At 41.7% G+C, this 13272-nt stretch overlaps 2 protein-coding genes across 2 annotated transcripts; both read left to right on the top strand.

Annotated features, from left to right (window-relative positions):
- Positions 1 to 5533: 5533 nt before the first annotated feature.
- On the top strand, positions 5534 to 8035 carry LOC308075596 (protocadherin beta-16-like; the record flags this gene model as incomplete). The annotated part of the gene is made up of 1 exon (XM_080415542.1): positions 5534 to 8035. One exon carries the CDS (start codon positions 5534 to 5536, stop codon positions 8033 to 8035), a length of 2502 nt encoding a protein of 833 aa, XP_080271668.1.
- Positions 8036 to 9050: 1015 nt separating this feature from the next.
- On the top strand, positions 9051 to 11360 carry LOC308075595 (protocadherin gamma-A12-like; the record flags this gene model as incomplete). The annotated part of the gene is made up of 1 exon (XM_080415541.1): positions 9051 to 11360. One exon carries the CDS (start codon positions 9051 to 9053, stop codon positions 11358 to 11360), a length of 2310 nt encoding a protein of 769 aa, XP_080271667.1.
- Between the last annotated feature and the right edge of the window lie 1912 nt (positions 11361 to 13272).

Raw genomic sequence — 13272 nt, 5'->3', positions numbered from 1 at the left:
CTAACACCTGAAACAAGTGTTGGTGCCTTAGTGTACTCATATTTGAATTTTGATCAAGAAATGTAGAAAGAAAACGCTTCTACTGAAGTGATTGGTGCCCAGCACAATGAAACATACACATAGTACATTTAGCTAAAAGCTTATATTTCATACATAGAAAATGTCACAACCTACTGTGTACTGAAAGGTAGGGGAAAAAAGCAGCACTCCTTGGCCCAAAATGGCTGAAAATCAGCCCCCTAGATTGGAATAATGCCAAAAATGGACTAGACTAAAATAAATACACTAAAGCTCCAAATTATTACAACATATGGTATAAAATATTTATTAAAATACCAAAGTGTGTCACAGCATGTGTCATTTGTACATCAACCCTCCCACCCACCCACAAGATCAGGCCTTCTGTGTCACTCACAGGTATGAACAGAGAAATGTTGGTTGACAGTGCAACGGCAGCAAAATAGTATACAAATATGACAAAATATTAAAGTGCAGACTGCATCTCCTCTGGATGACCACTGATCACACCATTAATGGATTTGGGGCACCAACTTGACTCAATGCGTATGTCTTGCAGCATCACCAAACCTTTTTCCTAAAATACCTAGGAAGGACATGTATGTATGTTCAGAGATGTTGCACTTGGTAGGGCAGTGAAAAACCAGCTGGGGGAAATCAGGGGTCAACCTCCACTTCAATTTATCCTGCCTGCAACATAAAATGTTAGGGAAAGATGAGCACAAGTGTGTAAATAAAGATGTATTCACAATGATAGCCAATTTAGTTTAAATATACTCTTTTGTGAGGGAATACATCTATAATATACTTTTCAGCATAAAGGTTTTTGTTTTGTTTCCCAGAACTGTCAAAGACACACATGGTATTTGAGTTACCTGTAGTTTGAAGCATCAAGGTCCTCATGCTTCTTCACTGTGTTTACGAACATCCTTCGTAGCTGGTTTATTTTCAGCACCTCTTGGTCAACTATAAGCCATGGCGGATGACTCTCTCACAGAAGATCTTGTAGCGGTCAGCGAAGGGTGGTTCATTTCCACACACACACACACACACACACACACACACACACACACACACACACACACACACACACACACACACACACACACACACACACACACACACACACACACACACACACACACACACACACACACACACACACACATTTTAACCATTTATTTATGTCCACATAAAGGAGAAACATACAGGGACACAAATATTATAGGTGCAGTAAGGTTACATTCACATAATCCTGGAATATGTTTTCATGATACAATAGGCATGTCACTCAGTACTCTATGGGTATAAGTAACACCGTCTCCGCCATGTATGGCGGCTGCCAATTACAACAGGGACAGCACAATACTTTGCCAACCTTTTTGCCTCCTTTTTGGGCATCCCAAGTTGTTGAAACCCTCTAACAGCCAGTATGTGGGTATGTCCTATAGGCTGCCAAATATAAAAACAAATAGTCTGCACCTAATAGCCCAGCTCTGAGATGGTATGTAGGAGTGGTTGGTATTTAATGACCTTTGTCATAAAGGCTTCCTCTAGGCTACAGTCAAAGGTGCAGGCTATCTAATACAGACACTTCCCTGGACTCTTTATCAATCACAACATCTGGTGTATTAGCTGTTAACGATGTAAAGATGTCTGAGTTATCACAGAGATGGAACATGGATGAAATGACACGGGAATGTTTAAAATACAGTAATAGCACCCATACAATCATAAAATGACAAATCAATATTTGACAGTCCAATATTGACACGCATGTTTTGTTTACAATCTCTTACTTGGCCATATTGCCAATTAGCTTATGGGCTTTATCAGCACTGGTGAGATGCAGTGGTGGACAGCAACAAAGGACAATTACTTGAGTACTGTAGGTTTTTTTAGTAGGCCTACCTGTACTTTCAGTGGTGTAAAGTAACTAAGTACATTTACTAACGTAGGCTACTGTACTCAAAGTAGAATTTTGAGTTAGTTTTACTTTCACAACGTGATGTGTTTTGAGCTTGTAGATATGCTATTTTCAATTGATTTTTTTCATGTGATAACATAAAAAATGATTTCAGTCTCATGTTAAAATGTGTCTCCCCCCAAATAAATCTATTGAAAATAGCAGATCTACAAGCTCACAACGCGTTGTGATGCGTTGTGAGCTTGTAGATCTGCTATTTTCAATAGATGTTTTTATCTGATAACACAATAAATTATTTCAGTCTCTCATGTTAAAATGCGAGTACCCCCCCCCCCCTTTTGTGTGGCTCACCTGCTGACGTTTCTGTTTGAGAGTTGATCCTTCTGCCGTTTTCCTCTCACATTAATGTATTTTTGTCAATAACACGCTGGTAGAATGTTGCGTGAAACCCAGCGTCCTCAGGAGGCTTGTAAGAACCCATATCCACACAATGTTGACGTTTTTAAGTAACGTTGACGCACATTCTGTAGTAGCCCTGAAACATTCAACCATGTGTTTGCACTTTCTCCATTAACGGCCCGTACATCTACATAAACGTTCATATGTCAGATTTAAAATGCTTACCCATGGCCATGGATGTTACAATTATGTACGGGCCCAGAGAAGTACCTGTATCTTCCGTATTGTTCAATAAAAAGCATGTTAATCCGATCGGTGGCCATTTTCACCATATCCTTTCAACCACGCGACCCTATCGGATGGGAGGTGTATTGCACTCTGATACATTATAAATCGATGAGAAAATGGCCACCAATCGGTTAAGAATACTCTTTATTGAACAATACGGAATATACGGGTACTTCTGCGGGACCATACATAATTGTAACATTAGTGGCCATGCGGTAAGCACTTTATATTTGAAATATGAACGTTTATGTAGATGTACGGGCCGTAAATGGAAAAGTGCAAACACCTGGTTGAAGTTCGGTCGGGACAGACGACCGTCGTGTATCCATGGCTAGTTGTAGTTATATCCCATCTTGTCCGTGTAAATTCCTGAACCTCTTCTTTCTGGACAGACATAAGATTCATATAGCATCGGTTCGAGTCCTTTTGACGTGCTTTTGAAGGATATTTTCTTTGTTTTGATTTCTTTTCGTCGGACGTTAGCGTTGCCATGGCTGTTGTTGCAGGAAATGGTGAGAGTAACGAGGCGACCCCATTGGCTGTAACGGGAATCACGTGCCAAAAACCGCACCACCCCTTTGAAAGTATTACTACGCTGCTAAGAAAATAGTACCGACTTTTAAACACTGATTAAAAAAATACTGCGCCAAAACAGATGGCGAAACCTTTGTTTCTTACTTACTACCAATAGATCTTTTTTAAGAAGCAGAGATGATTTAAATCCACTTGATGGGAACGAAACTGAACGAAAAGAGCCTAGACAATAGGGCCTATCTGGACAAAATGCCTGGCTGTCTTATCATATTGTGAAATCCACAGATCCGGGACTTTTCACTATTGGTCTCCACAGTGGAGAGATCAGGACACAGCGGGACATTTCTGAATCCGACAGCATGAAACAGAACCTTGTTGTGGCAGTGAAAGATAATGGACAGCCTTCTCTCTCTGCTACCTGTTCCGTGTATTTACTTATTTCTGACAACTTGGCTGAAGTTCCAGAACTAAAGGATATGTCTTATGATGATAATAATTCTACACTGACTTCTTATCTCATCGTTGCACTGGTGTCTGTGTCCACCTTTTTCCTGACCTTTATAATTGTTATCCTGGGTGTGAAGTTTTGTCACAGGAGAAAGCCCAGACTGTTGTTTGATGGAGCAGTTGCCATCCCTAGTGCTTATCTTCCTCCCAATTACGCAGAGGTTGACGGCACAGGAACTTTACGCAGCACTTACAATTATGACGCCTACTTGACGACGGGTTCTCGAACCAGTGACTTCAAGTTCATCAGCTCTTACAATGACAACACACTACCTGCTGACCAGACTCTGAGAAAAAGTCCATCTGACTTTGCTGAGGCATTTGGAGACTCTGAGGGTGAGGGGTCACCTGAGGTAGGCACATGTTCACACTTCTTATACCAGGGCAAAATGACCTTAAACTCTATAGCTGAATGGGAAATTAATAGGCCATCTGTGTATTTATAACCTAGTTTGCTAAAGACGCAGCTCTTGCCTGCAGTCACATGGTGAACGGCTGCTGTCCATGGTGCTGGAAAATCATATGTATACTCTCTCTCTCTCTCTCTCTCTCTCTCTCTCTCTCTCTCTCTCTCTCTCTCTCTCTCTCTCTCTCTCTCTCTCTGATAATTATAATATTAACGGCAACAATAACGGCAGCGATAATTATTATTAACTAGACCATACCGTGAAGTGCGCATGGCGAAAGTAGTTGCAAACGTGCAGGGTTATTGCACGTGCTGTTGCGCGTCCTCCCCTCTTGTCCCGTCGCGCCGCACGGCCCCCGCCCCCCCGTTGTCCCTTTGCGCCGGAGTCGTCCCTGTCACCAACACACACACACACACACACGCGCGCAACCCGTCGCGAGCGCGCACGCACACACGCACTTACGCACTTACGCACGCGCACGCGCACACACACACACACACACACACACACACACACACACACACACACACACACACACACACTCACACTCACACTCACACTCACACTCACACTCACACACACACAGCAGACACACATGCTGGGATAGGGCCTAAAGCGCACTTGCTCAATAATGACCATTGTGATTAAATAATTAGGCCTATTTATTTGTTATTACATTGCTGTTGTTAAAACGATAAAAAATGCCTGTATGCATTGAGACACTCGATATCTTTCATAATCATTTAGATCAAGGAACACGTGGAAATGCAACGCATTCTGTAGGGAAATGTCAAGACACTCTCTAGTTGACTTGACAGTTTTGGAGGAGTAGGACCTTCTATGTTTTACTTTATAACAAACATTTTAAAGTGTAATTGCAATCGGGTTCGGTTCAATGGTAAAACATGCAGTAGTCTACAGCCTATGTAATGTGGATGGAATTGCCATGGAATTTAACATGTAAAAATGTGCAGTTTGTTCTATGCATAGGCCTATCCTTATGGCTGGATAATTTGCTTTGGCTGAAATCATCAGTACATGACTGATCTTTAGTCTGTATAAGAGGTATTATTGTTGTTAAAGTTAGGCAGTAGCACGTCTGTTTCCTCTTTTACTTAGTTTGAACACAATTAAGCCCTTTCGTTAAGGCAGATGTTTTATTTTCTGAATAAGTTGTGATGGTCCCTGGTGTAAAAACAAAAACACAAGACATGTGTTTCAACAAAATGGACTCATAGCGTCGCTGTTCACCAACTGAAGGACAAAACACATCTCCACCCTCAAATATTGCGTCCATTAGCTTCGTCTCCTCGTCATGAAATTCAGACATCCCGAGAATATGTTTAGTTGGCTTTGCCAGTTGAGTGCATTTTTGAGGGACATTGCATTTTGTGTTGTTTGTCAATAGAAGTTCAGCAACCGTTGTTCATTTTGTTGTTGGCTTTGTCTGAAGATGGGACACAAAGGACTACCGTCGCTAGGCCTGATCTGGGGCTTTGCTTTCTTTCTTGTGATACTACATCTCGTTTATGGGGACCTAAGCTATACGTTCCCTGAGGAGCTGAAACGCGGATCTGTTATTGGAAATATAGCCAAGGATCTTGGGCTGGATGGGGCCAGACTGACGACTCGAAAGGCTCGTATTGACACCAAGGGTAATCGTAAACGGCTTGTTGACATTAATCTGAGTACTGGTGATTTGATCGCTGCCGAAAGAATTGACAGAGACGGTCTTTGTGGAAAAAAGGCTTCGTGCGTATTGAAATTTGAACTGGTTCTGGAAAATCCATTAGAGCTTCATCGTACAACTCTTAGTATTCAAGATATAAATGACAACTCTCCACAATTCAAGGAAAGCGTTATAAGTTTGGAAATACAAGAGTCGGCAGATAAAGGAGCTCGTTTTCTAATAGAGGAAGCACACGATGTGGATGTAGGCCAGAACTCCATTCAGAAATACATGCTTGAAAAAAATGACAATTTTATCTTGGCTGTAGAGAGTAACACTGTTGAGCTGGTTCTAGATAAAGAGCTTGATCGCGAAAATCAGCAGGATATTAATTTGTTGCTCACAGCCACTGATGGTGGTACTCCACAAAGATCAGGTACTGCAGTCATACACATCACTGTATTGGATGCTAATGATAACTCTCCCGTGTTTAGCCAAGCCGTCTATAAAGCCAGTCTGCCTGAAAACTCTCCTCTGGATACTGTAGTGGCTACAGTGAGCGCTACTGATGCAGATGAAGGTTTAAATGGAGAAGTAACGTATGAATTTGGCCATGTATCAGAAGAAGATGCAAAGTTATTTTCTATTGATCGTAAAATGGGAGAAATTAAAGTAATTGGTGTCACTGATTTTGAAGAGCAGACATCTTTTGAAATTAAAGTGAAGGCCAAGGATGGTTTAGGGCTAACCTCATATGCTAAAGTTATCATAGATATTACTGATGTCAATGATAACGTGCCGGAGATTTATTTGAAATCTTTAACACAATATATACCTGAGAACGTACCACCTGGTTCAGAGGTGGGCATCATTAATGTGCAGGATAGAGACTCTGAGAATAACCAGCAAGTACACTGCTCCATTCAGCTAAATATGCCTTTTAAGCTGGTTCCATCCATCAAAAACTATTATTCTCTGGTCACTACGGGTCAACTGGACCGTGAGCTAGTGTCTGATTATAATATAACAATCACTGCCACAGACGAGGGCTCTCCACCTCTGTCCTCCTCTAAAACGATTCACTTGTCAGTGGGTGACGTGAATGACAACCCACCTGTGTTTGAGGAACAGTCCTACAATGCGTACTTGACTGAAAATAACAAACCTGGATTTGCTTTATGTTCTGTTACTGCTCAGGATCCAGACTGGAGACAAAACGGAACAGTGATTTACTCTCTTTTACCTGGTGAGGTAAATGGTTCCCCAGCATCCACCTTTCTATCTATAAATGGAGACACAGGGGTGATTCACGCTGTGAGATCTTTTGATTATGAACAGTTCAGGAGCTTTAAAGTCCACATTATGGCCAGAGACAATGGCTCTCCTCCGCTCAGCAGTAACGTGACTGTCAGTGTCTTCATAACGGATGTGAATGACAACTCTCCTCAGATATTGTACCCCGCCTCGGAGCGAAGCTCATTCATGACTGAGCTGGTCCCCAAAAGTGCGAATGGGGGCTCTCTCGTGTCCAAGGTGATAGCAGTCGATGCAGACTCTGGACAAAATGCCTGGCTGTCCTATCATATTGTGAAATCCACAGATCCGGGACTTTTCACTATTGGTCTCCACAGTGGAGAGATCAGGACACAGCGGGACATTTCTGAATCCGACAGCATGAAACAGAACCTTATTGTGGCAGTGAAAGATAATGGACAGCCTTCTCTCTCTGCTACCTGTTCCGTGTATTTACTTATTTCTGACAACTTGGCTGAAGTTCCAGAACTAAAGGATATGTCTTATGATGAGAATAATTCTACTATGACTTCTTATCTCATCGTTGCACTGGTGTCTGTGTCCACCTTTTTCCTGACCTTTATAATTGTTATCCTGGGTGTGAAGTTTTGTCACAGGAGAAAGCCCAGACTGTTGTTTGATGGAGCAGTTGCCATCCCCAGTGCTTATCTTCCTCCCAATTACGCAGAGGTTGATGGCACAGGAACTTTACGCAGCACTTACAATTATGACGCCTACTTGACGACAGGTTCTCGAACCAGTGACTTCAAGTTCATCAGCTCTTACAATGACAACACACTACCTGTTGACCAGACTCTGAAAAAAAGTCCATCTGACTTTGCTGAGGCATTTGGAGACTCCGATGGGTCACCCGAGGTAGGAATGAAGTACACAACTCATTACATTATCATTCACATCAGAGGCAGCCTTGCTTCATTTAGAAGTAGCTCAATTATACTCACCATTCCACCTTTATTGCCATGTGTGCTTTAGTGTGATTACTGTGATATGTCTTTTTCTTAAGTGTTAAGTCTGGAGTCAGGCCATTTGCAAAGATATTGATCTTTGTGCGCAACGAGAGTTATATGACACCAGCGTAATGACATTTTAAGACCATTTTGTGGAGTTTTTTTTTCCATCTCCTTCTGTCTGTCTGTTTGTCTGAAGGAATACAAACAAACAATTATAATTATATATTATATATATATATATATATATATATATATATATATATATATATATATATATATATATATATATATATATATATATATATATATATATATATATATATATATATATACACATACAAATTACACACACACACACACACACACACACACACACACACACACACACACACACACACACACACACACACACACACACACACACACACACACACACACACACACACACACACACACACACACACATTGTAAATGTCAGACCATTAACCTTTATCTTATTCTGTTGAGGAAACCTAAACGCAAAGGCCACTGCTTGTCTCTGTTTCATGTCTCTGTCCGTGGTGCTGAAGTTCCCATAGCACTCTAGTCATTAGGAACACATACTGCTCTGGTACTGCTCTGCACACTTTGCTTAAACTTTGCTTATTCATATTAAAATTACAGCCTGTTGCAGATAAGACTAGTTTTATTGTGTTTGCAAGGACTGCATTATACACGTGGATGTGGCATGTGCCCTCACGGCGTCGCTATATACCAGCAAAGGAGTGAAATCTCTTTTATTCTGTTTTCACCACCCACCTAATACATATATAGCTGATGCAAGAATTGTGGAATTATGTTGAAAGCCAAGCACTTGGTAGTCTCGTCTGCCGAAAAGTGAATACTTAGTGGATACTCATACGTATAGATACGTGGACACTACTGCTGGTGCGAAGATGGTTCAGAAAGGGTACATTATTCAACGGTGCGGCATTGTCTTTTTTCTTTCCGTGTTTCAATATGCTCATGGCGACATAAGCTACTCTATACCAGAGGAGATGAAGCCCGGATCTGTTATTGGAAATATAGCCAAGGACCTCGGCCTTGAAGTGGGTCGACTAGCTGCTCGTAAAGCTCGTCTAGATGTGGAAGAAAAAGAGAGAAAATATTGTGATTTCAATCTTCGGAGTGGGGATTTGATTGTGGCGGAGAGGATGGACCGAGAAAAGCTTTGTGGAGAAAAGCCTTCTTGTCTTTTAAAATTTGAGTTGCTCTTGGAGAGTCCCTTAGAATTACATCGCATATCAATACAGATCCAAGACATCAATGATAATTCACCCGTTTTCCCAAAAGATGTCATCAAATTAGAAATTAGCGAATCGGCTGACAAAGGAGCTCGGTATCGCATTAATGCCGCCCATGATGCAGATATAGGCAATAATGCCGTTCAGAGCTATACACTGCAACGGAATGACAACTTTCTTTTGAATACCCTGACGACTAGAGCCGGTAGCAAACATGGTGAATTGATTTTAGATAAAGAGTTAGACCGAGAGGAGCAGCAGGAAATTAAGTTATTACTGACGGCCCTAGATGGTGGTTCTCCACAGAGATCAGGTACTGTAATCATACACGTCACTGTATTGGATGCTAATGATAACGCCCCAGTGTTCAGTCAGTCCGTCTATGAAGCTAGTCTGCCTGAAAACTCGCCTTTAAAAACTCCAGTTATTACTGTGAGTGCAGCAGATGCAGACGCGGGTTTGAATGGAGTAGTTACATATGAATTTAGCCGAATGTCTGAAATGTCTCAACAATTATTTTCGCTGGATCAGGCAACAGGAAACATATTTGTAATAGGTGATATTGATTATGAAGAGGGGTCCAAATATGAAATGTTTGTAGAGGCAAAAGATGGATATGGTCTCTCTTCAGATGCTAAAGTTATTATAAGTATTACTGATATGAATGACAATGCCCCAGTTATATATCTAAAATCTCTGACTAGCCCCATACCAGAGAATGTGCCGTCTGGTACAGAAGTGGGCATCATTAATGTAAATGACAGAGACTCTGAAAATAATCAACAGATCATTTGTTCCATTCAGCAGAATGTTCCCTTTAAGCTTGTACCTTCAATCAAAAACTATTATTCATTGGTGACAATAAGTGAACTAGACCGTGAACTAGTGTCTGAGTACAACATTACAATAACTGCTACAGACAAAGGCTCTCCAAATCTGTCAACTTCTAAAACCATTCACTTATCAGTAGGTGACATCAACGACAACCCTCCTGTGTTTGAAGAAAACTCCTACAATGCTTATGTGACTGAAAATAACAAGCCTGGATCCACCTTGTGTTCTGTGTCTGCTTTAGACCCTGACTGGCGACAGAATGGAACAGTGATTTACTCTCTTTTTCCTGGTGAGGTGAATGGTGCCCCTGTAACTTCCTATATATCTATTAATGGAGACACAGGAGTAATCCACGCTGTGAGGTCATTTGATTATGAACAGTTCAGGAGTTTTAAAGTCCATGTGATAGCCAGAGACAATGGTTCTCCTCCTCTCAGTAGCAACGTGACTGTGTGTATCTTCTTATCAGATGTGAATGACAACTCTCCTCAGATACTGTACCCCGCTCCGGAGGGCAACTCTCTTATGACAGAGCTTGTCCCCAAAGCAGCTCTGGGGGGCTCTCTGGTGTCCAAGGTGATAGCAGTAGATGCAGACTCTGGACAAAATGCATGGCTGTCCTATCATATTGTCAAATCCACAGACCCAGGACTTTTCACTATTGGTCTACACAGTGGAGAGATCAGGACACAGAGAGACATTTCTGAATCTGACAGCATGAAGCAGAACCTCATCGTGGCAGTGAAAGATAATGGACAGCCTTCTCTCTCTGCTACCTGTCCCATATGTTTACTTATTTCTGACAACTTGGCTGAAGTTCCTGAACTTAAAGATATGTCTTATGACGAGAACAACTCTAAACTGACCTCGTATCTTATCGTTGCACTTGTTTCGGTGTCCACCTTTTTCTTGACCTTCATTATTGTCATCCTGGGTGTGAGGTTTTGTCAAAGGAGAAAGCCCAGACTGTTGTACGATGGAGCGGTTGCCATCCCCAGTGCTTATCTCCCTCCAAATTATGCAGAAGTTGATGGCACAGGAACTTTACGCAGCACTTACAATTATGACGCCTATCTGACCACAGGGTCTAGAACCAGTGACTTCAAGTTTGTCCACTCGTATAACGACAACACTCTGCTTGCAGACGACACTATGAGGAAATCTATAAATGATTTTGCTGAGGCTTTTGGAGACTCTGATGGGTCACCAGAGGTAAGAATTGTTATTTAAGATCAATATGAGGGACATATACATTTCATCTTGTAATTGCCATGTTACCTGCAGTACCTTCTAACACATATGATCATGGCTCTATTTTGACATTCTCATATCCTTCATGTTTGTATTGCAGAATACTATCTGTCTTTGTCTGGTGGTCAGATGTCCACATCCAGTGTATTGATGAGATATGTTTGCTACTTTCCTTAATTCTATGGTACATTTAATTAGTTTTTTCTTTAAGACATTAATCTCTCATTTTGTGGCTATAGGCGTATATTTATTTTTTCCTTTTTAATTCACTTCATCTGTTTGTTTCTTCCGTGTAGAGTCCTCAGCAATGCACTTCACATATTTGCTGTTTATGTTTTACTTTTACACTACTTGTGTAGTTTTGGTCAAGTTCTGTTCAGATATGATGGATGAGAGATCAGTGAGACTTGAATTTAGTGATGATAAATAATACAAATTATTACAGTAGACAGACAGACAGACCTGAGGGTAATTCTTTCTTCATAGTGATGCGACCTTATAGGTGCTAAAAGGCTAACATAGTGGAGAGTTTAGATTAGTTTGGATGTATTGTATTATAACTATGGCAGACAATCTAGAAATGATTTTACACACACTAAAACACGCACGTACACACACGCGCACACGCACGCACACACACGCACGCACGCACGCACGCACGCACGCGCGCGCGCACACACACACACACACACACACACACACACACACACACACACACACACACACACACACACACACACACACACACACACACACACACACACACACCTTTTTTATTAGTGTGCCTGTGCAAACTGTAGCCTCAGTTTCCGGTTCTTAGCTGACAGGACTCAGGAGTGGCACCTGGTGTGGTGTATAGCATATCTTCGTCAAGGCTCGGCGTGTTTTGCGTTCAGAGATGCTCTTCTGCATACCTCTGTTTTAACAAGTGGTTATTTGAGTTACTGTTGCCTTTCTTCTATCAGCTCGAACCAGTCATGGCCATTCTTTTGCACAATTCTCTGTAAACACTAGAAACGGTTGTGCGTAAAAATCCCAGTAGATCAGCTGTATATGAAATACTCAGACCAGTTTGGCACCAACAGCCATGTCACATTGAAGATCTCTTTAATCACATTTTACCCCCATTCTGACGCTTGGTTTGAACTAAACAGATCGTTTTGACCTTGTGTGCATGCCAGCAGGCTTTGCGTTGTAATTGGCTGAATAGAAATATTCCTTAAGGTGCAGCTGGACGTGTATTGGTGATTGACGTGTACTGGCGAACAACGCGTGTGTGTGTGTGTGTGTGTGTGTGTGTGTGTGTGTGTGTGTGTGTGTGTGTGTGTGTGTGTGTGTGTGTGTGTGTGTGTGTGTGTGTGTGTGTGTGTGTGTGTGTGTGTGTGTGTGTGTGTGTGTGTGTGTGTGTGTGTGTGTGTGTGTGTGTGTGTGTGCGCGCGCGCGCCACACAAGACTCAAATGTAATGGGTGCTTTCCCCCTCTGCATACTGTCGCTGTCCATGGTGCTGAATTCCTCTTTGCACTCAGTGTTCTTATGAATCTGATGGGCCTGTTGTTGTGGTACTTTGCAAATATTGCTTTCGGTCTTGATTAGAGATAAATGACCTGCCAGGTTTAATAAAGGTTAAACTAAAAACTAAAAGTTAAGTGCAAGTTCTTTGTAACATTTATGGACGCAAATTCTCAAAGTTAAAGGCTGGCGAACAAGATGAGTCTTACTTTGCATGGCATGCAATAAGCCCTTGGATCTGTTGTGAGGCATGTGTCCTCACGGTGTCGCTATACACCAACAGAGTGAATTTGTCCAAGTACTGTCTTCGGCTGCAGTCATTTCCCACTGACGTGACCACAAAGCTGAGGCATAAAAACTAGAATGTTGTCGAAAGCTGAT

The sequence above is a fragment of the Gymnoscopelus braueri genome, assembly GCF_963280865.1.
Source record: "Gymnoscopelus braueri genome assembly, chromosome: 20".
NCBI lineage: Eukaryota > Metazoa > Chordata > Actinopteri > Myctophiformes > Myctophidae > Gymnoscopelus > Gymnoscopelus braueri.
Note: the sequence above shows the minus strand (reverse complement) of the source record. Positions and strands in the feature narration are given on the sequence as shown.